The 25,022-nt window shown below is 48.9% G+C and overlaps 1 protein-coding gene across 1 annotated transcript; it reads right to left on the bottom strand.

Moving 5' to 3' along the window:
- Positions 1–1,093: 1,093 nt before the first annotated feature.
- Ctsh (cathepsin H) lies at positions 1,094–23,437 on the bottom strand. The gene is made up of 12 exons (XM_052716660.1): positions 23,293–23,437; positions 18,225–18,256; positions 17,243–17,348; positions 16,550–16,620; positions 14,449–14,553; positions 11,745–11,831; positions 10,856–10,911; positions 9,284–9,365; positions 8,391–8,459; positions 5,207–5,313; positions 2,259–2,384; positions 1,094–1,519 (listed from the first exon to the last, which is right to left on the bottom strand). The coding sequence occupies exons 1-12, from the start codon at positions 23,375–23,377 to the stop codon at positions 1,444–1,446; spliced, it is 1,002 nt and encodes a 333-aa protein (XP_052572620.1). The 5' UTR covers positions 23,378–23,437; the 3' UTR covers positions 1,094–1,443.
- Between the last annotated feature and the right edge of the window lie 1,585 nt (positions 23,438–25,022).

The following is a 25,022-nucleotide window of genomic DNA, read 5'->3' as shown; positions in this document are numbered from 1 at the left end:
TGGTCGTCTCTCATTGACTCTGAAGCATGCTGTTTCAAGATTCATCTGTCTCTGTCTCCCAACACTGGGGTTATAGCACGCATGGCCACTCCCAGCTTTTATGTGGGTGCTGAAGACGTAAACTCAAGTCTTCTTGTTTTCATAGCAATTGTTCTTACCCACTGGTCCATTTCACAGGCCCCTTCCAGTCCTTCGTTGAACTTTCGAGACAGGGTTACTAAGTTACCCAGGGAAGCCTTGAATTTATGATTCCCCTGCCTCAGCTTCCCTCATGTCGAGATTATGGTTCTGTACCACTAGGCCTTTCCCAGATGATTTTTTGTGTTGATTTACAGTTGTGGTGTCTTATGTTACTAGAATTTTCTAATAGATTAAACAACATTTGCATTTGCAAAGTTTTGCCATGAACATTTCTTTCCCAATTATTTTAGTTTTTCTCTCTCAGGAGGCCCAAATAGTATATAGCTTTTTCCTATTAAGACAAAGAGCAGCCGGGTGGTGGTGGCAGCACATGCCTTTAATCCCAGCACTTATGAGGCAGAAGCAGGAAAATCTCTAAGTTCAAGGCCAGCCTGGTATACGGAGTAAGTTCCAGGACAGCCAAGGCTACATACACAGAGAGAAATCCTTTCTTGAAAAACAAAAAAAATAAAAAATAAAATAAAAATAAAAAAACAAAAATCAAACCAAAACCAAAACAAACAAACAAACAAAAACAAAAAAACCCAAAAGACAAAATGCAAAGCTACAACTGTCTGTAGACAAGACCCTGGAGCCCAAAGGCCTGCAGAACAATTTCACGGATGAGGAAGGATGATGTGGCGAGGACAGGAGCAGAAGACCTGTCCAAAGCAGGGCCTGGTGAGGAAGCCTGGGGCACCCCTGCTAGATTCAGAAGGGCTTTGAGGGCTGCCCTGGCTCTGCCATATCCTGGCCGTTTCCCCCATTCTTCCTCCTGGGTCTGGAGAAAGCAGAATCTCTAACCCTGCTTTTCCTCCTGGGATCTCCATCTGACTGGCATGGCCACCAGCACCCCCACCATACTCCCAGGAGACAGAAGGGAATGTCAGGTAGAGGCCCAGGCCCAGCCCAGGGAGGTGTTCACTGTGTGTTTATTGAATATACAATCCAGAAAAGGCAGTCACTGGAGCTCTCTCTACGTGAAGAGAGCTGGAAAGAAAGAAGGTTGTAGTCCGTGTGGGTTTGAGTCAGTTCAAAACCACATTCAAGGCACGTGGCTGGTAATGACTGCCACATGGGTGGGCTTGTTGCTGGTGGAGCTCTTCTTCCTCACTTAGAAGTCTTTAGGCTTCTAGGCTCAGTGCAGGACTGAGGGGCCCTCTGGGTGGATTTCCCCACAATTTCCTCCAGGATAGGATTTCCGTCGAAGGGCTGGTTCGTCACTTTGTCTGCCAACCAGCTAGCTGCCTTTGCAGCCTTGGCTTAGACCTGAGGGATGGGGTAGGAGGCACAGGCAGCCAGGCCACACATGTTCTTCCCACGCTCAATGAGGAAGTACCTGGGCAGAGAGAAAGGATTCAGGCCTGACTAAGTGGCACCTGTACCACACAGCCTTCTAGAATGTTCTGCTGCAAACCAAGACATGACTCCAGGGATTAGGCCCTCTGAATTTTATTCACAGAACAGCTACCGCAGGCTTATTTTATCAGCAGGAAATGGCTGGCCTCACTTTGTAACTCATTTCTTTTTCTCTTTGCATAGTCTACTTCTACCCAGAATTGATGGAGGCTCCCTTCTTGTCTCGGTCCAGAGCCTGACATAGCTACCTAACCACCACTAGGACCTCCCAACAATAAAAGCTCTCCTTTTCAGGTGTGTGGGTGTGTGTGTGTGTGTCTGTGTGAGTCTGTCTGTCTCTGTGTCCCTTCCTGATTCAAAGGAGGGCCTGTCACTGTAGCAAATTCCTTGCTTTCATTTCTCAGACTCTTTCAGAGGTTGGTTTTCTCCCAGCAAGATGCTGAGGTCTGACTGTTTCCATCCTTCAGCTACAGATCCCTTTAAGCCAACTGGTCTCCTGTCCCCTGCAGAAGACTTGTTGGGACCTGGGATCCTATGAGGGGTCTTGCTTACAGGGCCTTGGCATGTGAAGGTTCCGTTCTCATACTCCCCCTTTCCTGGCCCGGCTAGAGCTTGCTGTCCAACTCCTGTGACTTTGAAGTAGAGATGCCTCACACTCAGGGGGTGCCTCTAGACCTGAGCAACATGTGCCCCAGCAGTGGGACCTACAGGCTACTTACCCTTTATCTCCCCACTGGGTGCCCCAAGAGTTCTTCACGATCCAGTAGAGAATTCCATCCTGCTCTCCATAGCCAACAGCCAGGACTGCATGGTTTACCTTATCTGGAGTTTTATGACAGGAGGTGCTGGAAATGAAAATGAAATTTACAAAGGTTTGCAGTATAGGAAGGATAAAGGCCAGGACTGTCACAAACAAGGGCCCTCTAGTGATGTAGAGAGATGTTTCCCATTGGAGGGAGGGTGGTGTGTTGGGTGTCAATCAGCTATGCCTCAACCATAATGGGAGAGAATGAGTGCCCTGAGTTCTAAGTCCTTCTGCTCCTGCAGTCTCCACAGTACTGGCCTCGCTCCACAGTGGACACCTCTGACTCCCAACAAGAAGAGTAGCCCCCTGCCGCACTTCTGCCGGCAACAGTGCCCAGCTAGAACTCAATCCACTGCTCTGTTGCTTCTGCGTTCCTTCTAAAAACCAACTTGTGCTTATGACAAACATGTAGACTTGCCATTTGGCCTCCATGAGAAATTTCATGACCTCAAGAGGCAAACTGCTAGGCTGGGCAGTGGTGGTACACGCCTTTAATCCCAGCACTCGGGAGGCAGAGGCAGTCGGATCTTTGTGAGTTCGAGGCCAGCCTGGTCTACAGAGCAAGATCCAGGAAAGGCACAAAGCTACACAGAGAAACCCTGTCTCGAAAAACAAAAACAAAACAAAACAAAAAAAAGAGGCAAACTGCAGTGGCCACGTGTTGATTCAATGGACATGGAAAAAAAAGGCACATGCCTTTTATCCTAATACTCTGGAGGCAGAGGCAGGTGGATCTCTGTGAGTTTGAGGCCAGCCAGGGCTACAGAGAGAAATCCTGTCTCAAAAAAACAAAAACAAAAACAAAAAACAAAACAAAACAATCCCAAGGCATATGGAAATTAAATGGACAAGGAGGTGTCACAATTGTATCAGGTACAGGGCAGGGGGCAGTCGGGCAAAGAGGCTGCCCTGCAATGGTCTGAGGGGTGTGCCAGTGAGTTAGGGGATAGGAGCCCCAAGGAGTGGGATCTAACCCAGGGGGTGAGAAGTGAAGAAACTTCCTTGACGAGCAGAAGATAAACATGAAACTTTATGTTCTTCCATGTGGCTGGAGCGAGAGAGTCGGGGAGAGAAAGAAGAGACAAGAAGGGAGGTTCAATGGCAGATGAGTGCAGAGAAAGAGGGAGCAAAGTTACCAAGATCCCAAAGCCAAGCTGAGACCCTGGGTAATGGGGAGCCTTGGGTATTTATGCCCAAGTCGTCATAGGGCTGGGGGGATGGCTCAGTCAAGGGGCTTGCCACACAAGTCTTGAAGATCTGAATTCAGATTCCCAGCATGCATGTAAAAAAGCCAGCCTACTTTTATAATCCCAGTGCTGGGGAGGTGGAGACAGATCCCTGGAGCTCATTAGCCAGCCATCCTAGCCGAATCATTGAGCTCTAGGTCCAGTGAGAGACAGTCTCAAAAAGTAAGAGAGTAATTGGGGAAGACACCAGAGGTTGACTTCTGGCCTCCATACGCATACACATATACGTGCACCATCATAGGCAGGTTGACTTCTGGCCTTCGTATGTATGCACACTTGTATACACTCACTAGACACACCCTTAGACACAACTTTTCATGGCCAACAAAGCACTTCAGAAGGACTCTGGGTCTCAATGGAGGAGGAGCCAGGGTGTCTGTTTATTGCAAGGGAGAGGGATGTCTAGACCAAGCCAATGAGGAGGCATCTGGAGGAGATGATGGGCTGGGATAGGCAGGAGAGGAGTGGGAGCACCCTATTGTGTCTCTGGCCTCTCCCTCAGCAGCAGCAGCAGGGATGTGAGTCTGTTGACAGACACAGAGACTTCCAAGTAGCATTGGGGCTGGAGGAACACAGGGTCGGAGGTCTCCTTGGCCACCCAGGCTGAATTGGCAGGGGGCCCTCAGATCTAAGCATGCGTCTAATACTTGGAGGAGATTTGGTGAGCCATGGATATTCTTAGCAAATAGTCGGCTGTGGATTTACAATTGTATCTGACAACCGCATAGAGGGCTGAGGGCAAAGCCCAGGAGAACAGGAACATTCTAGGGGTGGCTAGAGAACAGAGGACATGAAGGAGCCTGGAGAGCAGGGAGTGGCTAGGGAGACTCCTTGCTGAACTCATTGCTGCCACCAAATCGGCAGGCTAAGAGGTGTGGGCACAGGAAATCCCACATTAGACATACTAAGTGGAGCATAGTGCAGCTCAGCAATTGAGTGATTGCCTACTGTCCATGACGCCCTGGGTGCTAAGGAATCTGGTCTTCCTGAAGAACCAGACAGTGAACCCTCCAGCACAGGATTCTGATGTTTGAGAACACCTGCTTTTCCTTTCCCATCTTCTGTCTTCTTCTTCTTCTTTTTTTTTTTTTTTAAGACAGGGTTTCATGCATACCAGTCTAGCCTTAGCTTACTATATAGCTGAGGATGACTCTGAGCTTCTGAGTCTCTGCCTCCTCAGTGCTGGGATTATAGGTATGTACCATCTATGTGATGCTCGGGAGCAAACCCAGGGTGTGTGCATTCAAGGCAAGCACTCACCAAATGGCTACATCTTTAACCCCATCTTGAAATACTTGACTATGTTTTTGAACCTTGACTGGATTCAGCCCTCTGTAGATGACCACAGAGCTCTGGACATGGATTTTGGCCTTGTCATGACTTAGTCACAATAGCTTGGCCTGTGGCATTCTCTGTGACCCCCCTCCCCCTACCCGGGGTAGAGACTTGCTCCCTGACACTCAGAGCGGCAAGAAGACTAATGGATGGAAGGAACACATGCTGAGTCTCCTGAATTCTGTCTAATTAAGAGTATAGGCTGGGCTGGAGGCCATGTGCTGGGTTTGAGGAGGCCCACCCAGTCCTGTCCCTTCTGACTCTCAGGTCCCCAGCTTACCTGGTGTAAATGCCCTTGTGATACAACATAAAATCTTCAGTCACCTCAAAAGCAAAGCTCACAGGGTTGTGTAATGCCACAGCTTCTACCATCGCCTTCTCATCATTCTGTGGACAGACAGACAGAGGGTTGACAGATCTGCACAGCCTCTGCCACCTCCCCCACCATACTTAGGGCCTGTTGCCTCAAGGTAGGGGCTAGAATTCTAGAGCGGTGCAGGTGAACAATAGCCCCCGGCACTCAGCAGTGATACAGACTCCCACCTTCCTATGGAGAGTGCCAGTACCCTTTGGATTGTTTTTATTAGTTTTTGAGACAGGGTCTTAGGTAGTCCAGGCTGGCCTTGAACTTGTTTTGTATAACAGGATAACCTTGGATTCCCCATCGTCCTGCCTGCATCTCCCAAGTGCTGGGATTACCATGCCTGGCACTGATAAAATTTATCTTTTAAAAACCTTTTAAACCTGGGCGAGGTGGCTCACACCTTTAACCCCAGCACTTGGGAGGCAGAAGCAAGTGTGTCTCTAGGAGTTCAAGACTAGCCTGCTGTACATATTGAGTTCCAGGGCAGCCAGAGCTACATAATAGAAAGACTGTCTAAAAAACAAAATAAAAAAAATCAAAATAAACAGTTTATTGAATAGGCTCTTGAACTTGTTAGGCAAGTGTCCTACACTTGATATACACCACCATGCCTGGCCTCTGTTGTTGTGTTGGAGATCAAACCCAGGGATCAAATCTTGTGCATGCTAAGCAACTCATCTTAAGACTAAGCTACACCTCTGGCCTCTTTGGGTTTTTATCTGCCTTATAGTTCTTCCTCCCAAACTGAACTAGCTCCCCTGGGGCTTCAGCCTTTGCCTTCACTTTGAGTGTCTGCAAATCTCTCATTTGTCTCCCTCACATCCTTACACACAGCTCCACCATTCATTCTCTCAGTCACAACTGACCATCAAGGCCAGGGACTGTGAAGGATGCAGAGATGAGTGTGGCACCCTTGCTTCCGCTCCCAATACTCCACGTTCACGAAGACAATCTAGGGACCTTCAGTAGTGGAACACAGATTTTACAGATCCACAAACAGGTAAAGTCCTAGACCACGGTGGAAACAAGAAGATCAGCCAAGGCCAGGGGCCTTCTGAGTAGGACCTACCACTTCAGTGGGGGAAGGGAGGCAGAAGGGAGCCATGGTAGCTTCTTGGAGGCAGGGTGAGAGCAGCAGCCAGAAACACCTGGTAGACTTCAAAAGCCTCCCTCCCAGGCAGGGTGGGGGGTTCCCACCTTCAGGTGTTTCAAAATGTCCCAACTGGGGAAAACTGAGCAGGCGCTATAGTGATGAGATGCTTGGGAGTGGGCAGGCAGTTCAGTGAGTGGAGGCCAGAGCTTGGAGAAAGGAAGTAAAGGGCAGGAGACAGAGTACTCAGTGTGTCCTCCCTCAGGCATGAGGCTCCTTCCAAGTATGGCTAGAGGTCTTGGGAGCCCAGGAGATCACAGAGGCCTGCCCACATAAGGGCCAGAACCTCTGTGGCTGGCACTGTTTCTACAGCTGTCCCTTGTCCTGTCTGGTCCTGTCTGAGAGATCTGCCCTTTTCTTCTGGCTCTGCTGATGCTCCTTATAAGATTCTTTCTGGGAACTAGGCAAAAGGTAGCCTTTGAGAGTCTCTTTCACTTCATAGTGGAATACAGTGGCTCAGAGGGCCAGTCTTGGTGGGTACGTTAAAAACAGGTTCTTTTCAGGAGACGATAACATTGCAGGTTGTGTGGCTGGGGTGGCGAACCTCAGTTCTGGAATGACATTTCTCAGTTCAGATGCAGCCCCACCTCCTAGCTCCTGGGCAGTTAGCTCCTCTGAGACTTAGTTTTCTCATCTGTCAAATGAAGGTAATAACCACATTCATGCCCTAGGTTATTTGGAGATAATGTCTGTCAGGTGGCTCTATACTGCCTCTAACCACTCCTAACTGTTATTACTATGGAGAGCTTGGCATGCCCTTCAATTAGATGGCAGCTGCTATCATTACATAAACTACATGTTTGTGTCCCGAATCTGTTTATGAGTACACGCCCCATCACCTGCACACATCATGGAGGTTTCTCACATCCTACACAGGCCTGTCAGACTGAGCCCGTGCCTACCAGGCTCATGGGGGCATTCATGCATGCTCACGTGTTCTCTTGGAAAAGCAGGGCATGAGTGTGTGTTAGGGAATGCTGTCCTTCAAGTATGACAGCCATTACTGTCTTATAATCAGAGTAGCCCCGATTAGATCCAACAAGATTTGACTTGCTGACGTTCCCTCATGGGAGGAGGAAGGGAGGGCCCTTAGACCCTCACCAGAGGTTCCAGCTACTTCCTCCCTCCTGAGTCCCTGTCAAAGCTATATAAAATTCATGTGGTCCCTGCAGGTTCTAGTGTACACAGGAGGTGGCATGTTCATTAAGTCTATGCAGCGACGGGAAGTTGTCATCCTCTCTAGGTTGGGACATTTTGGTGGTACAGCTGTTTTGAGGTCATTCATGTTCCTGTAAGTAAGCCCAACAACTCATGGGTTCACCAAGTCAGACTTGGGTGCAATGGGATTACTCTGGTCTGTTGTTGGTACCCTTGCTGGGGTGAGCAGGCATCTATTAATGCCTCACCAGGAAAACTAAATGTGTTTCTCCAAGTACTCAAGGTGTGACATAACTTATTAGGGGTATGATTTATCACTCTCTTTCCCTCAGCCTGGGTGCTGAAGTGAGGCCAACAACACAGGATTCACCCAGCCCCGCCTAAACCACAAACAGGTGACAGGAGTGAGACACACTATGCCCTCCAGTCTTGAGGAGAGTTGTGGCTGCAGCAAAACCTAGCCTGCCCTGACCGAGTTCAGGCTCCTCATCTTCTCACGTGCTGACCTGTATGCTCCATCCTCTCGTGAGATGGTGGAGATTATCACTTGCGTTTCAGACAAGAAAACAGAACCACAAGCACAGAGCCTCATAGAGATGTGGCATTCAGAACCCAGGGCATCCCCTGTCACTCCATGATTCCCGTCCTATCTTCCATCACACAGCCTTCATGGTGAGCAGGAGCCGAAAGTAACCCAGACTCCTCCATCAGTAATGAGCCATGATGAAGAACTGCTCTTGTGGCCTCCATATCAGAACACATTCCCTAGCTAGAGATGGACCCAGTACTCACGAGTGTGATGTTGGCAACATCCTTGACGAACGCGATAGCTTTTTTGGGGTTGAACTTGCAGTGACCATCCTGTTCAGGGCGGCACAAGGAAGAGACCATAGATTAGATGATTAGCCTGAGGCTGAGGCCCCACCCTCCCTGGGAAGGCTGACAACATTTTCTAAGCAGCTGGCGTGCACTAGGGCCTTGCTGACTGTAGCACTCCAGAGGGACTTAGAAGTATTCTTGTCCTCGAGGTGTTTAGAACCCAGGGCCAGGAGACAGTTCTGTGCTGTCTGGGACACGCATACTGCTTTGTCAGAGGAAGGACCTGAGCTCGCCCAAGGAAACTCAGAAAGAGAAGCCATGTTGGAACCTATGTAGCAGGGTTAGAGAGACAGTCCAGGGAATAGTGCCAACCAGAGGTGGGCAGAGATTAAGTCACCAGGCAGAAATTGGAGGGAGGGGACCTGGTTTCCAGGAGCTAGGAATTGTGGGCACGACGATGGGAAAGACTGGCCCGTGGGGAGAGAAGGAGACCCCAGGAGTCTCCGTTGTGCTTTGACCAAGGTGGGTATATAGGCCAAGCTGATCAGAGAGCCGCAGGATGAGGCCAGTTAGGGGTTTCTTGATGAAGGGAGGCCAAACTCCGGATGGGGTGGTGACTTGGGATGGACCAATGGAGTCACGAAGGAAGAAGGCAAGCTGAATTGAGGCGGGAGGGTCCTGAGGAAGGGCACTCAGGAAAGAGAGATGGTACTACCGAGGCAGGAATGACCAGAGGTCTCCGGTAAGAGCAGAGGGCACAGCAAGCACCGTGAAGAGCCCAGATTTGATCGGCAGCAGGAAGGAGGGGGATGAGGGTGAGATGAGATGGGGACAGAAGAGACACAGCTGAGGCCACCCACAGTTACCTTGCCTCTGTAAGGGTAGGCGTCTTCTCCCATGATGCCTTTGTTGTACAGGATGTACTCGAAGGCCTGGCTGGGGAGACCTCTGTAAGAAGGACACACACATAAGCCTTTCTGGGCCTGGCCCCACAGATAGAAGTGGGCATTAGTACTGGAGCTTGGTGATGCTTGCCCTTGCCTGGATCACTGGGGTCTTGGTAGGGCACATTCCAGCGGCAGAGGTCTCTGAGAGGTCTGCAATGTGTCCCTGGTCTCAGTCACTGGGGTCTGCAGGAGCCAGAAGTGCCCCTCTGGGGTAGAGACCCCTGGAAACCAGGCCCCTGTCAGGAGAAGCAGGCAGCCCCTCAGAGGGCTGAAGGAATCACTGTCACCACAATGCCGTCTACACCAGGCATCCTCATGGACTGTGTTCCACAGACACACTGCCTGACCCCTCATGTCAGCCCCAGGTAGAAGCTCAGAAAAGTGGGTCACCATGCCCAGGCCATAATCTGAATTCAGACTTTAAAGATTCTGAAGGTCAATCCTTCTCATCTTCCTACTTCCCCCAAAACAAACAAACAAAAACAAGCAAACTCACTCGGCAGACCCCACTCTGTCCAGCCCTTGCCCTTCTCCCTAAAACCCGTGTTACCACCTGACCTATGGCATGCTTGTGCATGGCTTATTCAACCCTGAGGAATGTCAGCTCTGTATGGTCTGCTGTCTGTTGGGTCAACTGTACCTAGGTCCACAGGGGGATATGGTGGGAACTGGCACTTGAATGAAAAAGAAAGTAATGTCATGAACCAAAGCAAACAGACATCAAAAGACGGTCAGGCTCCAGTGTGCCCAGGAGGCAGCCTTTTACCATGGGCGGTGTGAAGTTGTACAGAGGAAAGAGACGAAAAGTGAGGGGCACCTAAGCGCCCCGTGGATCCCTGGCAGGCTGTATAGCATCAGCCCTGAATCCCTGCTGTCAGAGTAGAAGATGGTTCGTGGGATGTCCCACAGAGGAGCAGTGCGGGCAAGGCCGGGCCCGACTGAAGTCAAGGCTGAGAATATGTCCTTGGGGACCTAAGGGACTTTCTGCATATTATATGCACAGAAGCCTGACTAACCACACAGAACCCTCTCAGAGAGCAGCTCACATGGGGAAAGAGAGGAGGGCTAATGTCACTGTGAAAATGGGAGTTAGTTACTTATTGAGAGGATGGCCAGGAAGCCAGCCCAGTACAGCGTTATGCATGGACACATTTCCACAATTCACAAGCAGCTTTGTGTTTCAGGGAACTTGTCTAAGGGCCAATCAGCTTTCCACGCGCGGATCTGGGTTTTGGAGGGCCATGTGTTTCCTCCCCTTTCTATTCTTTTGGCTATTACTCCAGATACTTCCATGGTCAGCTGACCATGTTGAGGACGGGGCTGGGTGACTTCTTGGGAAGAGGCTGGATTCAGCCCTGAACCTTCCAGCTCTGAGACCCTTAGATTCTACCCATGGGGTGGATGGGATTTCATGACTGTAGCAGTGACTGAATCTGATAGCTGCAAATGAGGGAGATGAGAAAGAGTGGATTCTCCCACTCCGGCACATACCCTTGGCAGCCATGATTGTTGAAGTTCTGGGCACAGTCCACCAGCTGCTGCTCAGCCTAGAGGAAGAAGCACAGACCCAGTGAGAAGACGGCAGAGAGGCCGGGGAGGTGCTGCTCTGAAGTGTCAGCTCTCACTAACTCATTCACGTTTGTAGCCTGATTGGTGTTGTGCGGCAATGACCCTGCAAGGTCCCCCAGGGACAAGGCCATCTCTGTGTATCCCAGGGTGTCTGTCCTGCAGCTGGCACATGCTGGGAGGGGCTCAAAATGACGTGGCTGCAAAGCCGGCGAGAGGGTGTGAACAGGCCCTCCTAATGAGCACTTGTCCTGCAGGGGTGTGCACAGTGTGAACTATGCATCTCATCGTGTATGCTAGAGGGAAAAGTTCAGGGCCAGAGACACTGCTCCATAACTCCTCAACCCAGGCTCTCACGGCCAAAATTGACCTTGCTCGACTCTCCCTCTTCCCCACAGTGGGATAGTTCGTTCACAGGTGACACCCTTCTCTTGGGGGTTAGTGGATGGACACATAGGCCTTAGCTCTTCCCTGCATGATAACCAAGCATGAGAAGGAGCACAGCTCCTAGAAGGAAAGTCTCCCAGACAGTGTCTACTGTCCAGAGATCTTCTTGGTGAAGTACCAGGCTGAAAAACTGAGGAATGTGATGGCCACCCACATCCGCTCAAGAAGGAGCCCTCGGGGCATTTTCTTCACTCTTCTCCTTTCTGGGAAACACATCAGTTGAGATTCCCAGACTAAACGTCCTCAAGAGTGGGGCATGAGATCCGATAGAAATAGGACTCTTGGCTGACACCATGAATGAGCCTGAAGACCCAGGCATAGTGGTGAAAGGTGGTCTGCAGGAAATGGCCTATGGCTGATTTCTTACCAAAGATAGCATCTTCCCACTGGCGATAGCCACAGCAGACTCCAGGGCCCCCGTGGTGGAGAAAGTCCAGCAGCTGCCACAGGTCCCCTAGAGAAAACACATGGGTAGAGGGAGTCAATGACTGTGCCCTCATGACACCGCTCCATTTACCAGGGTGGGAACCTTGGTCCCTGGATGCCTTTGCTCTCTACAAGCCCCAGCTAGTACGTCTGTCCATGCTGTCCTGCACATGTTCAGGAGGCTGGCATCCTTCCTCCATAATGCAGCAACCGAGGCTCCCGAGGAGCAGTCCTGACCAGCCCAGTGGACTCCCAATCTGGGCCTTTTGAACAATTCCCCTACCATGCTAGGGCCAGAAACCCTCCTGAGCCTATTCTACAGCCTCTAGCTCTCCTACCTTGAGTCCTCTGTTGGATCTTCTCTTTCCTACTCTTTTCCAACAGGAGTCACCAAAGTTCTTTCTGGAACCTTTTCTCACATCTTTCTGTTAATCTCATTCCACCCAACGCCCTTGCTGTTGGCAAGTTCCCAGTTCACTACGCCTTTAGAAGGTTAGGTCAGGTTAGGTGTCTGGTACTGGACTCTGTCAGACTAAATCGTAGCTCTTTCGTTATTAGCTGTGTGATCTGGGTAGCAGTGTCCCCAGAAATCTGTTCATTCTGTGGAAGAAGATTAACTTAAGACTGCTGTGGAAGGATCCTTCTGTATGCTGTGATTGTGTGCTGCTCTCATTGGTTGATAATACAAGCTGATTTGGCCTACAGCCAGGCAGAATAAGGCTGGGCAGGAGAGCCAATGGGAGATACAGGGAGAAGGAAGGGCAGAGTAGAGGAGAGATACAGTGAGAAGGAAGGGTGGAGTCGGGGAGACTTGATTCAGTTACCCGAAGAGCAAGACGTCAGAGAACCGGTAGCCACGGGCCACGTGGCGATGCATAGATTAACAGAAATGGGTTAATCTAAGTGTAAGAGCTAGTTAATAACAGGCCTGAGCTAACAGGCCAAACATTCATTCTTGTCTCCTTGCTGGTTTTTGTCTTCCACATTCCACTTTTTAAATGTCTCCTAAATTCCTTCCTTAAAAGCCAAATGCACCTAGTCTTCCCTCTTGAATCTTTCCCTTCGGAGAAGGAAATATATCTGGTCAAAAGGACACACAGAAGGTCAAAGAGGATGCTTAGCCACAATGGAGGCGGCTGCAGGCACTGTGGAAAGCAGCAGAACTGGCCCTTGACTTGGGCAGAGACCTGGCTTTTGTTTTTCTTAGCTTTGTTTTTTTGAGATAGGGTCTCATCATGTAGCTGAGGCTACCCTTGAATCTGAGGAGATAGGGTCTCACCATGTAGCTGAGGCTACCCTTGAATCTGAGATCCTGCTGCTTCAGTGGGGCTTGCAGGAGAGTGGCACTACCCCTGGCAGAGACCTGGATTTGAGTCCCCTCTTGTTTATCCTGGATCTTGAGCTAGCAACTCACTTTCTCCCTCTGGACAGTTAGGCAGCTCAAGGGGACTTTCAGAGCTAATGTGGGGTACGATGGCCACAGTCTATCACCACAAAGTAGCCACCATAAGATGTCGAATACACCCCTAAATAATGGCCTTGTTCCTATCCCAGTCCTAGCTGGTGGCCTAGGGTCTCAATAACAGAACTCGGGACATCTGCTTCCCACCTGTCCAGTGAGCAGGCTTAGGCTCCCATGCTGAATCGCCGTGAGATGCTACAGGACTTGAACACTGCCTTTGGGTCCCTATTGCTCTCCACATTTCCTGCTAGGGCAGAAGCTTGTTTCGCTCCCTTGGAATATGGTTAACACATCTGGCTAACCCGACAGGCTCTAGGCTGTGGTGAGCCTGCAAAGATGTGGAGCTGTGCCACATGCCTTTTGCACCACATGACTCTCGTAAAAAAGCCATGCCTCTTGTGGATAGTTCTGGAATAAAACCAACTGTTTCTAGGAAGGCCACCTTAACTTCAGTTTCCTGGAAATGAGAGAATAGTCAGCATTTTTGAGAATACTGCTATGGTGTCATCTTGAGGGGAGGGAGCAGAGTGCAGCAGGAACAGCAGAGCATGGGGTCTGGTCTTCAGAAGAAAGTATGCACTGAAATCTCCCAGAACCCGGGAAAAAGGCAGGCACCTGGCCAAGTCTACTGTGCTCTGCAGAGGGCTCTCTGAGCACCCCGAGCACACACCCACACATGCACACACACTAAGCCCAGGGCATGCATGGGAGAGATGCTGGGCCGGGTTACCCATCACTAACCACTTGGAAGTACTCCACAAAGGCAGCCAGCCAGGAGAGTGCCTGCAGCCTGGTACCCCGAGGAGGGTGTGAGGGATGGGAGAAAAAGATGCTTTTCAGGCAGAAAGAGTCCTGGTGTTCGGACTCCAAGGGCTCAGGGCATGTGTTTGGAGCAACTCAGCAAGACGGACCTGGAGGTCATGGGAGGATTTGGGACAGTGTGCAGAGCAGGGAAGCAGGAACTTTAGCCTTATAGAGGGCCATTTTCATCCTCCAGAGCTGTCAAACCTTAAAGCAATGGCATCTAAAGCCTTGCAGAGGAGAAAACTGGAGAGAAGAAGGGGAAAGGCAGAAGTAGGGTTATGCTTGCAAAGATGCTGTGAGCATCTGAGTTCTCCATCCTAGCACGATGTCTGACCACATGGCTGTTTTGGAGGGAAAATGTGGGGAGTGCCATGCATACCTGATTTTTCACTGGTGAGACATAATTTCCTTTCTTCCGCCAGTCCATGGAGGAGGGGTAGGGGCCAGTACCACGGAGGTAGTTACTTTTGGTGGCTGAACAATTCTGAAACAACCAAACATAATTAAAATGGAATCATTAAAAGGGAGTGAGAGGTCTGGGGAGATGGTTCAGTAGGTAGAGTCCTCACAACTGTGTGCCTTTGTAACCACAGTGCCAGGGTGGGGGTAGGGGAACAGATCCTGGGGACTTGATGATCAGCTAGTCTAGTCAATGGATGAGCTCTAGGTTAAGGTAGAAGCATAGTGGCACATGCCTTTAATCCTAACACTTAGGAGGCAGAGGCAAGTGGGTTTCTGTGAGTTCAAGGCCAGCCTAGTTTACATAACGAGTTTGAGGCCAGTCAGGGCTACATAATGAGATCTTGTCTAGAAAAAAAAAAGTGGTGAAGGGATCAGAGAGATGGGTTGGCATTGAGCAGCTAAGGTTATTTGCTGTTCTTTTAGAAGACCCTGGTTTGGTTCCCAGCACCCATGTCAGGAGGTTTACAACTATAACTTCAACTTCAGGGGATCCAATACTGTCTTCTGGCCTCCACAGGTACCCACATAATATGGCATATAAATATACACACATATGTATATGTACAGACACACATATATGCACACCTAAATACATAAAAAAAATTAAAAGAATGAGGTGGCGAGCATTAGAGGAAAATAGGGATGCTAACCTGTGCCCTCCTCATGTGCATGTGTCAATGTGTAGGCAAGTGTACTCACGCATGCATCCACCACACACGCATACACTACACATACGAATATACCACACACGTATACACTATGCACACATACACCACACACATGCATCCACCATACATGTGCATCTATCACACACACATACAGCATACACATATATACCATGCACACACCACACACATGCACCTACCACACACATTCATATACCACATATTAAGTCTCAAACCCTGGGACAAGTGGCTGAGGTGCCTATTTAACACATCAAAGCAGACCTGGCTGCCAGGTTCTCCCAGCATCCCCCAGTCCCTACTTGTTACAGGGTATGGCTCCAAACATTCCAGCCCAGGCAGGGGCTGGGCTGCCCTTCCCTCAGAGGCTCTTCCCTGTATAATCTGGTCATTTTGGTCACCTGTCCTCTTTTTCACCTTTGCCCTCTTGGCTGCTGCACCTGGTTCCCCTCTCTTCTTTCTCCCTCTGCACCCTCCATATGGCTCAGAGTCATGTCCATTCGGGACTCTCCCAGATGTCTCTGTCTCAGGCTATGCTTTCTTTCTCTCTCTTTTTTTAAGATTTAATTTAATTTTATTTCATGTGCATTGGTGTAAGGGTGTCGGATCCCCTGGAACTGGAGTTATAGACAGCTGTGAGCTGCCATGTGGATGCTGGGAATTGAACCCGGGTCCTCTGGAAGAGCAGTCAGTGCTCTTAACCACTGAGCCATCTCTCCAGCCCTATACTCTCCTTTTATCTACAATAAAATTTCTGCTCTACCACACCTTGGAGCAGTCATGTCCTTTCTTTTTTTTCTTCATTCAACACATACACACACATACACACACACACACACACACACACACACACACACACACACACACTACACATATACCACACACATATGCATCAACCACATACATTCAAGCACACATGCATACACATATATACAAGGGAGTGAGAAATGAAAATTTGAGTGTGGGCACTCATCCATAATCCCAGCACTTTTGAAATAGATGCAAGAGAATCAGGAGTTCAAGGTTAGCCTTGATTAATATTAAGATCCTACATAAAACTCTATCTCAAAAAAGGTCTATCTGAAATTCATCTTTTACTGGACACCTGTATTTTATCTGCTACTTCTAGATCATGGGTTCCTGTTGTTAAGGCCAGAGCCCTGCACTAAGAGACTGCTGAGAGATGGATCCTCCTGCTCTCTCCAAGAATTCAGGGATACCCCTAGGCACAGCTAGGGATAGGACTGACTCTAGCTGGCCACACAGTAGGCTTAATGTTTATTTCACAGGTTTGGGTGAAAAGATCCAGATTTATTGACAATGAACTACACCAACCTGAGGCTCTGACCAGAGGTATTTGCGTTTTATTTCAGCAAAGCTCATGTCTGAAAACTGGTTCAATGCCACTGAAAAGGAGAAGGGAAAACAAGCCAGCAAAACCACATGAAATAGAGGCCATAGTTAATTGATAATAAACAAACAAGCAAACAAACAACAGCAACAAAAAACCCAAGAGCTCTTGTTTACCAGTGTTCTACTTACAGCCACTAAACTTGGCTCCTGTCAAATTCTGTATTTCCTATGATTCAATATAGAAAGGTCAACTGACCCTGCGCCTCAGACCCTCACCCCTCTGGAGTGACGCTGGGTGATTCCAGAGACCGCTCAGGGGCTCAGAGCAGTCTGAGAGTCCAGGTCTCACAGCAACCCAAACAGATCTAGGTGTGTGGGTTGTACCCTCAGATGGTGGGCAGGGGGCTGCAGGGGCAGGGCTCCTCTCGAATCATTTGTAAACTTCATGACTTCCACAGAGGGTTAGCAGCACCATTTAAGTTTATGTCTTTTGCAGAGCTATTATCTGAGGTTCACCAAACACATCCTCAGAGTCCGAGTCCCTGCTCTCTACACCCATTAGCCCTGAGCAAACCCTTTCACCAGCCTGTGCCGCTAATTGTTTTCTTTCCAGATCTGAGATGTTCCCACCCCTCCTCCTCCCAGAGGCCTGGGGGAAAAGGGGCTCCCCAGTACTTTTAAATGTGTGGTTCTTCTGGTTGTGGGCATTTATCTTCCTCAGGTTGCTGGCAAACATCTGCAGTCTGTAGTTGTATTCCACCGAGCTGTACGTCTTCTGGTGCTAAAACAAAACACACCAGCAGCAAGTCATGAGACTAGGTGAAGCTTACCGGAGAGAGTCTTAGAGATCCACCCCCACCCACCCCAAGAGTCCTTTAGGGTGTCGTGTATGTAGGCTGGTCTAATGTCCCCTAATGTCCCTAGACAAGACGATCATGGACATCTAAGCTTCCGATCCTACCTCTACTTCCCAAGTGCGGGGATTACAGGCATATGTCGCCACGACTGGGGTATACGGTGCTGGGGATCAACACAGAGTTCTGTGCATGCTAGGCAAGCACGCTACCTACTGAGCTGCATCCCCAGCCCATGGAGGTTTTCATTCTGCCATTCTCTCAGGACAGAGCTACTGTTAGATAGGACTCCGTTCTTGCTCTTGACTGCCACTATCAGGAAGTTACAAAGCAATCCTTTACCTCCCGGGACGTGTGGCCAGAGTGAAGACCATGCAAGTGTCAGGACATCAGTTAAGAGTTGGGGAGACCCCACTGAGGAGACCTGCCAAGCTCAGGTGGCCTGCAGACTCTGTGGCTCATGGCGGAGCCAAGTGTATGGCAGAACCCATCCTTTTCAAAACGGTACATACTGGTGTTCTCAAAAGATTCTGCAGCCACTGTGCAAAGTGCTCCAAATACAAACTCCAATAATGAAGGGGAGGCAGGAAAGGCTTCTGCCAGGCTCATCACTGGGCAACCCCGTTTGGAAGTTTACTTCACTGGATCCTTCCCGGAGTTTGGTCAGTTTAAAGCACGGAAGGACCCAGGAGAGAGCAAGGTTGGAAAATTCCTCTCTTTTGTCTTCAATCTGATACACTTTAGTTTGCAAACAGGAAGCTTTGCGACAAGAGAAACTTCAAAAGGAGAAGCTGGCCACTGACCTGTGTCATCCATGACTTAAAGTGAAACTTTTCTGTAGAAAAAGAAAAAGAAGAATTAGGTCGGCGCGTGCCTCGTGATCACATTGAGTCTATGGCTAAGCAGGGCACTGAAGAGCTGACTTGCATTTTATCTTATCTTTTTATTATTTTTTTTTACTTTTTATAGAATTATTATTTGAAGCAGGGTCTCACTATGCAGCCTTGGCAGGCCCTCATAGCGATCCCCCTGCCTCTGCTTTAGCGTGCCAGCGTTAAAGGTGTCTGCCACCATGCCCCGCTGATTTGCATTTACGAAATACCAAAGAGGAGGCTGGTGTGGGTTAGCTAGTGCTTGAGTACAAAAAGGAACCCCAACCCTTTCTGCTTTGTTACCACAAGAAATTTTAAGAAGAAACTGCTATTTTTATGTGGTACACGGGGGAGGTGGGCAGCCAGGTGTGCATGTATGAAGGCCATAGGTTGACTTCGGATAGAGTCCCCTATCTCTTTCCGCCTTATTTCTCGAGACAGAGTGTTTGGAAGAACCTGAAGCTCAGCCACTTGGCTATACTGGCTGGCCCGAAAGCTCTGGGGTCTTTCTGTTTCTGCCTCCCAGCCACTGGGGTTCCAGGTGTGTGCCCCCACACTTGGCTTTTTTAGGTGGGCGCTAGGGATCAGAACTCAGGTCCTCATACATGTCACAAGCACTTTACCCACTGAGCACCCCCAACTGGTGGTATACTTAGTATTTTTAAATGATATTTATTGGTGTGTGTGCGCACATCAGAAGATAGCTTTTGGGAGTTGGTTCGTTCCTTCCACTGTGTGGATCCCAAGGAAACCAGGTCTCCAGGCTGGGTGGGAACTGTCTGGAGAAGCAGAGCTCAGCCAAGCTCCAGGTTTCCAGCTTTCCCGAGCTGTCTCCCACGCCACGGCAGACTTGTGGTGATGCTGTCTTTGAGTTATTTCTATTTCTGTAACTAACCCCTCACTCACAATCCAGTAAGTAATCCCAGTAAAACTTACTGGTCATCAAGTTGGACTTTGGTCTGTCATTGGTTCTCTATCAGGGGTGAGATGTTTCTTTTCTTTGTTTTTGTTTTTGTTTTTTTGGTTTGGTTTGGTTTTGGTTTTGGTTTTTTGAGACAGGTTGTCTCTGTGTAGCAGCCCTGGCTGTCCTGGAATTCACTTTGTAGACCAGGCTGGCTTCAAGCTCACAGAGATCTGCCTGCTAAGTGCTGGGCTTAAAGGTGTGTACCACCAGCACCTGGTGTAGATGTTTTTTCATGTCTACCCAGGAATAGAATTTTTGGGGTGCTGGGAATATTTTACTGTACGTGATTTAAATTTTCCATTTTAAATTTAAATAGCTGCAAAAGATGTATTCTAATGTATGGTAAATGTTTAAATTTTTTATTTTTATTTTTTACAGTGTGTAGATATGTGTACATGAACATACCATGGTATGACTGTAGTAGTCAGAGGACAACGTTCAGAAGCATGTTCTTGCCTTCCACCGCGTAGAATTGAACTCAAGGTGTTAGGCTTGGTAGCAAGCAAGCATCTTGACTCTTTGAACCATCTTGCTAGCCCCTTACATTAAGTATTGACATCTGAAAACGAGACCATTGGGCTAGGGAGATGGGTCTGAGCAGTTAAGGTACTGGCCATGAGAGCAAGAGGACTAAACGGGTCATGGAAGTGATCCTGTAATTCCAGCCTGGGGCGGCAGAAGGGGTATGCCCAGAGTGCGTCCAGTAACACAAGCCAAATTGGTTTGATTGGTAGACCCTGACTCAATGAATAAGGTAGAAGAACAATCAAGGAAGAGTCCCTGATATTAACCTTGGGCCTCCACACGCACCTGCTCACATGTGTGTCCACACATGAGAACATACATAATACATGCATCTACTGCCCCCCATACAAACACAGTGTTGGCTGGTTTGCTGGTCATGGAGGCACAAGCCTGCTCATTCTAGCACTTGGGAAGCTGAGGAAGGATCTGGAAGAGTTCGAGGGAAGCCTGGGCTACAGAAAAGACCCTGCCTCACTACACCACCACCAACAGCAACAACGAAGACTTCGATATTTTACACATTTTTTTTTCTCTTTGAACACCTGTCTTTCTGTCCCACAGAATTTTATCCTAAGGAGACCCCTCACACTAAGTCACCCTGTATCCTTTTCTGCAAGAACAAAACATCAATTAAAATTATTTTGCTTTCTAAACATTAAAAAAATTATTCTAGGGCTGGAGAGATGGCTCAGAGGTTAAGAGCACTGCTTGCTCTTCCAAAGGTCCTGAGTTCAATTCCCAGCAACCACATGGTGGCTCACAACCATCTGTAATGAGATCTGGTGCCCTCTTTTGGCCTGCAGGGATATGTGTACTGTATATATAATAAATAAATAAATTAAAAAAAATTATTCTAGATTGAGCAATAATCATAATTATTTTGAAGACCTTTACTAGTTTTTTTTCCCCCAAACATATTTTACACTATGAAAAGTCATTGTTAAATCTTTTTTTTTTTTTTTTTTTTTTTTGGTTTTTTTCGAGACAGGGTTTCTCTGTGTAGCTTTGCGCCTTTCCTGGAACTCACTTGGTAGCCCAGGCTGGCCTCGAATTCACAGAGATCCGCCTGGCTCTGCCTCCCGAGTGCTGGGATTAAAGGCGTGCGCCGCCACCACCGCCTGGCTGTTAAATCTTAAACAGTAAACTTGAATGGAAATATATTTTTGTATGTGTGTTTGGGACAGTGTCTGGCTATATAGCCCAGGCTAGCTTTGAACTCACACTCTTCATGCTTTGGCTCTGTGAGTGCTGAGATTACAGGCATGCATCATAAATAACACCTGGTCAAATGAGCAGTTTTGAAGTAAAGGGCCTAGACTGATTTCTCTGACACCATCCATCTGTGTCTGGCTCATTTGGAATGGCTCCATGTTGCCCCAGGGGTCCCCAGTGACCCATGCTAGCACAGCAATATGAAGGTCATTGCTACACTGCACTTACATCTCAATCCACAAGCCCCAGACCTGCTCCAGCAGCTAAGCCAGGGCCATTTCTCTTGGGAAGAAAAAGCATAGTTCTTCAAGACAGGTCCCAGGGCTCTGGGGATTCCAAACCCTGGCTAAGGGCCTGCTGTGGCTGAAGCCTTCAGAAAACACAAACCTCATTCCAGACCAGGTTCCGCAGCAGGCAGAAGTTTATGGCTGCACCTCTTGGGGGGTTCCCAAAACAGCAAAAGGGGAGAAAGCCCCAGAATTTCTCGGTGTCAGTGGATGAAAGCACAGATGACCTTAGGGGAATCTCAGATCCATCCTAAGCTTATTATGACTGTTCATTTCATTCATTTATTATTTTTACATGTGTATGTATGTATAGAGTGTGTGCAGTGTACGGGTGCACTGTGTATGCTCAGAGATGTCACCTTTTCCTCTATCACGCTCCACTTTACTGAGGCAGACTTTAACTGAACCCGGAGCTCACAGTAATCTAGCTAGCCTGCTTACCCCGGGACCCCTCATCATTGCCCCCCGAGTGCTACCATTACAGGTAGCTGCTGTGCCTGGCCGGTTTTTACACAGTTCTGGGGATCTCTGGCTCTCAGGCGTGTATACCAAGTGCCTTTCCCACTGAGCTATCTCTCCAAAAGGAATGTTTGTATGACTAGGGCATGGCACATGCCTGTAAACTCAGTACTTGGGGGATAGAGGCAAGGAGGTCAGGAGTTTAAGGTCATCCTTGGCTACACAGTGAGTTTAAAAACAGAACAAACAAAACCAAAAAAGGGTGGAGAGGAATCACAAGATCCCACCCCTAGGCAATTAACAGTTACTGGGGGAGGGAAGATACTTTTCTTTAGTGCTGAAGCCGTTGGTAAGGTGTAAATAACCCTAATAAAACCCAGAGGGTCACAAAAAGATTTAAAGCCGGAGAGGGAGGGGGGTGGGAGGAGGGAAGAGAGAGAGAAAGACAGAGAGAGGAACAGGGAGAGAGAGAGAGAGAGAGAGAGAGAGAGAGAGGGAGGGAGGGAGGGAGGGAGGGAGAGGGAGGGAGGAGGGAGGGAGGAGAAAAGAAAAGGGACAAGCTGGGAAGAGGAAGAAGCGGAAGTGGGATGGGGGGGGACACTAGAGGGTTATGCAGGCTTAAGTATGATCAGAGTATATTAAATACATGTATGAAAATGTAATAATGAAACCCATCATTATGTTTAATTAATCTATGCTAATAAAATCATTAACAAAAAGAAAGTATAGTTTTGTATGTCCTGCTGAAAGACGGACAGCAGGGCTGGAAAACCACAGCCCACCACCTACTCCAAGTCCTGACTTTGATTGAAGGGCTCTCTACACTTAAAAATGGATGGCAAGTGGGGAGCACATGTGTGTGTGTGCGCGCGCGCGCGCGTGTGTGTGTGTGTGTGTGTGTGTGTGTGTGTGTGTGTGTGCGCGCGCGCGCGCGCGCATAAGAACAGCTGCCCCCGAAAATCATTTAACCTAACTTCTAAATTCCCTGTCCCATAAATAAACATCTATCCGAACAAGCTACCTGTGGGTGCTTTTGTCCCACAAGCGGGCATTTAGGAGTTGCTACCGAGACCAACGGTGAACAGAAATAAAACATTTACTAGCTAGTCTTGTGTTGCACTTTGCCAAGTTAGGGCTGCTTTTCTGATCCAGCTCTTCCCCGCACTAAGGTTAACACCACACGCACTAGGGTTAAAACTGCTGTGGGTACGGCGTGTTCCTCAGGGCAGGGAGTATCCCCCAACATGCAACAGACGGACTAACAACTAACAACCAACGTAGGGAGATCCCTGGGGGCCATGGCCACGGAAAGCGCCCGAACAGGCTGGGACGTCCCGCTCCACGTAGCAGGGCAAGAAAGTTCTGCGTCCCCAGCTGTCCCAGCCGGAGGGCAGAAAGGGCCGAGGGCTTCTGTACCTAGGCCTGGACAAGAGGGACTCTGGGCACCCACGGGCCTGTCCCTCGGATCACAGGTTCCCCGAGACCACCCTGGGGTTCCCCGTTCCTCCTCCGGTGCGCCCCGGAGCCCTGCGCCCCGCTCTCTCTCACGTACCTATGGCGTTCACGGTCAGCTCGGTGGTGGCCCGGGCACTCAGCAGCCAGGCCCCGGCGCACAGCAGCGACAGCGCGGCCCACATCGCGAGGCTCAATGCCCGGTCCGGTGGAGCGCCCTAGGAGACCAGCCGATGGGAGGGAGGTGGGGCGACGCCAGCCTCCGCCTTGGCGACACTGGTTCCTCCCCCGTCCCCTCCCTCCACTGTACTCCAGCTCTTTTCCAGGGAAGGAAGGGTTGGGGCCTGGCCCTGAGGGCTGTTCCCATCATGTGGGAGGGGGCACAGCCTGATGCTCAGTGCCCTATGTGCCCCATCTTCGGAAACCCCATCTCCATGGGGGTTTGTTAAGCCTTCCCCAGGGCTTGGAATAAATGAACAAGAGGGCTATCCTGACTTCTCCCAAAAGGCTTCTGGGTTTGTTCTGAGGAAGTCACAGGTACCTACTTGGCCATTTTCTTTATTTTGCAAGTCTGAAGGAGGAAATGGATCCATTTAAGGTCCTCATAGGAAATAAACAGACAGAGCACATTTTGAACTAAGGAGCCCTTGCCAGGATTCCTCTGAAGGAGAAAAGTGAATTCAGCCAACCTAACACCAGGCCTGGTACCCATGGAGCGCAGGTTAGTTCCACTTGTATCATCACCCCAGAGTTTCTTTTTTTTTTAATTCTTATTTTACAAATGGGGAAACTGAGCCCTTACGAGTAGAAGATGCTAATTTTCCCCACAGGGAGTCTGAGTCTATGGCAGCAACTTTTTTTTGGGCGGGGGAGTTGGTTTTTCAAGACAGGGTTTCTCTGTGTATCCCTGGCTCCCTGCCTGTCCCGGAACTCGCTCTGTAGACAAGGGTGTAGCCTCGGACTCACAGACATTCACCTGCCTCTCCCTCCCAAGTGCTGGGATTAAAGGCTCCAGAGCTACTGTAGCATTAATACTGCCTCTGAGGCAGTTCTATCTTATTACCTCCCATATAGCCCAGGCTGTCCTTGAATTTGTAATCCTCCTGCTTCAGCTTCCTTGGCAGCTCATGGCATTTTGATGAGGGTTGAAGGACCCTCCTCCCCTGAACTTCTTTGGTCAGACTCTGCCTTTCAGGTTCCAGGGGAACAGATTCCAGGAGGTGTTGTTTTTTATTGTTTTTTTGTTTTTGTTTTTGTTTTTTTGTTGTTGTTGTTTAAGATTTGGTCTAGTTCAGTGGTTCTCAACCTGTAGGTTGTGACCCTTTTGGTGGGGGGGTCAAATGTTGCTTTTACGGGGGTCCCCTAAGACCATTGGAAACACAGATATTTACATTATGATTTATAATAGTAGTAAAATTACAGTTAGGAAGTAGCAATGAAAATTACTTCATGGTTTGGGGTCACCACAACATGGGGTACTATATTAAGGGATCGCAGCATTAGGAAGGCTGAGAACAACTGGTTTAGTATGTCTGACCAGTTCTCAGAACTCTATTGAAGGAGTCTCAGGGCTAAGGATATAACTCAATGAATATATAACTCAGTATGCACGAGGATCTAGGTTCAATGTCTAGTACTGTCAGAAACATGCACACACACACACACACACACACACACACACACACACACACACCATAAATAACCAAATAACCAAACCAAACCAGGAGTCACCAGACAAAGGTGTGTCTCTCAGGTGATCTGGACAGCAGGTGGACATTGAATCTACACAGGAATCACTTATCAGTACTGACAGGTCCTGGAACACGGTTC

Source organism: Peromyscus californicus, unplaced genomic scaffold (assembly GCF_007827085.1).
Source record: "Peromyscus californicus insignis strain IS unplaced genomic scaffold, ASM782708v3 Scaffold_11__1_contigs__length_118956290, whole genome shotgun sequence".
Taxonomy (NCBI): domain Eukaryota; kingdom Metazoa; phylum Chordata; class Mammalia; order Rodentia; family Cricetidae; genus Peromyscus; species Peromyscus californicus.
This window is presented reverse-complemented; position numbering and strand designations above follow the sequence as displayed.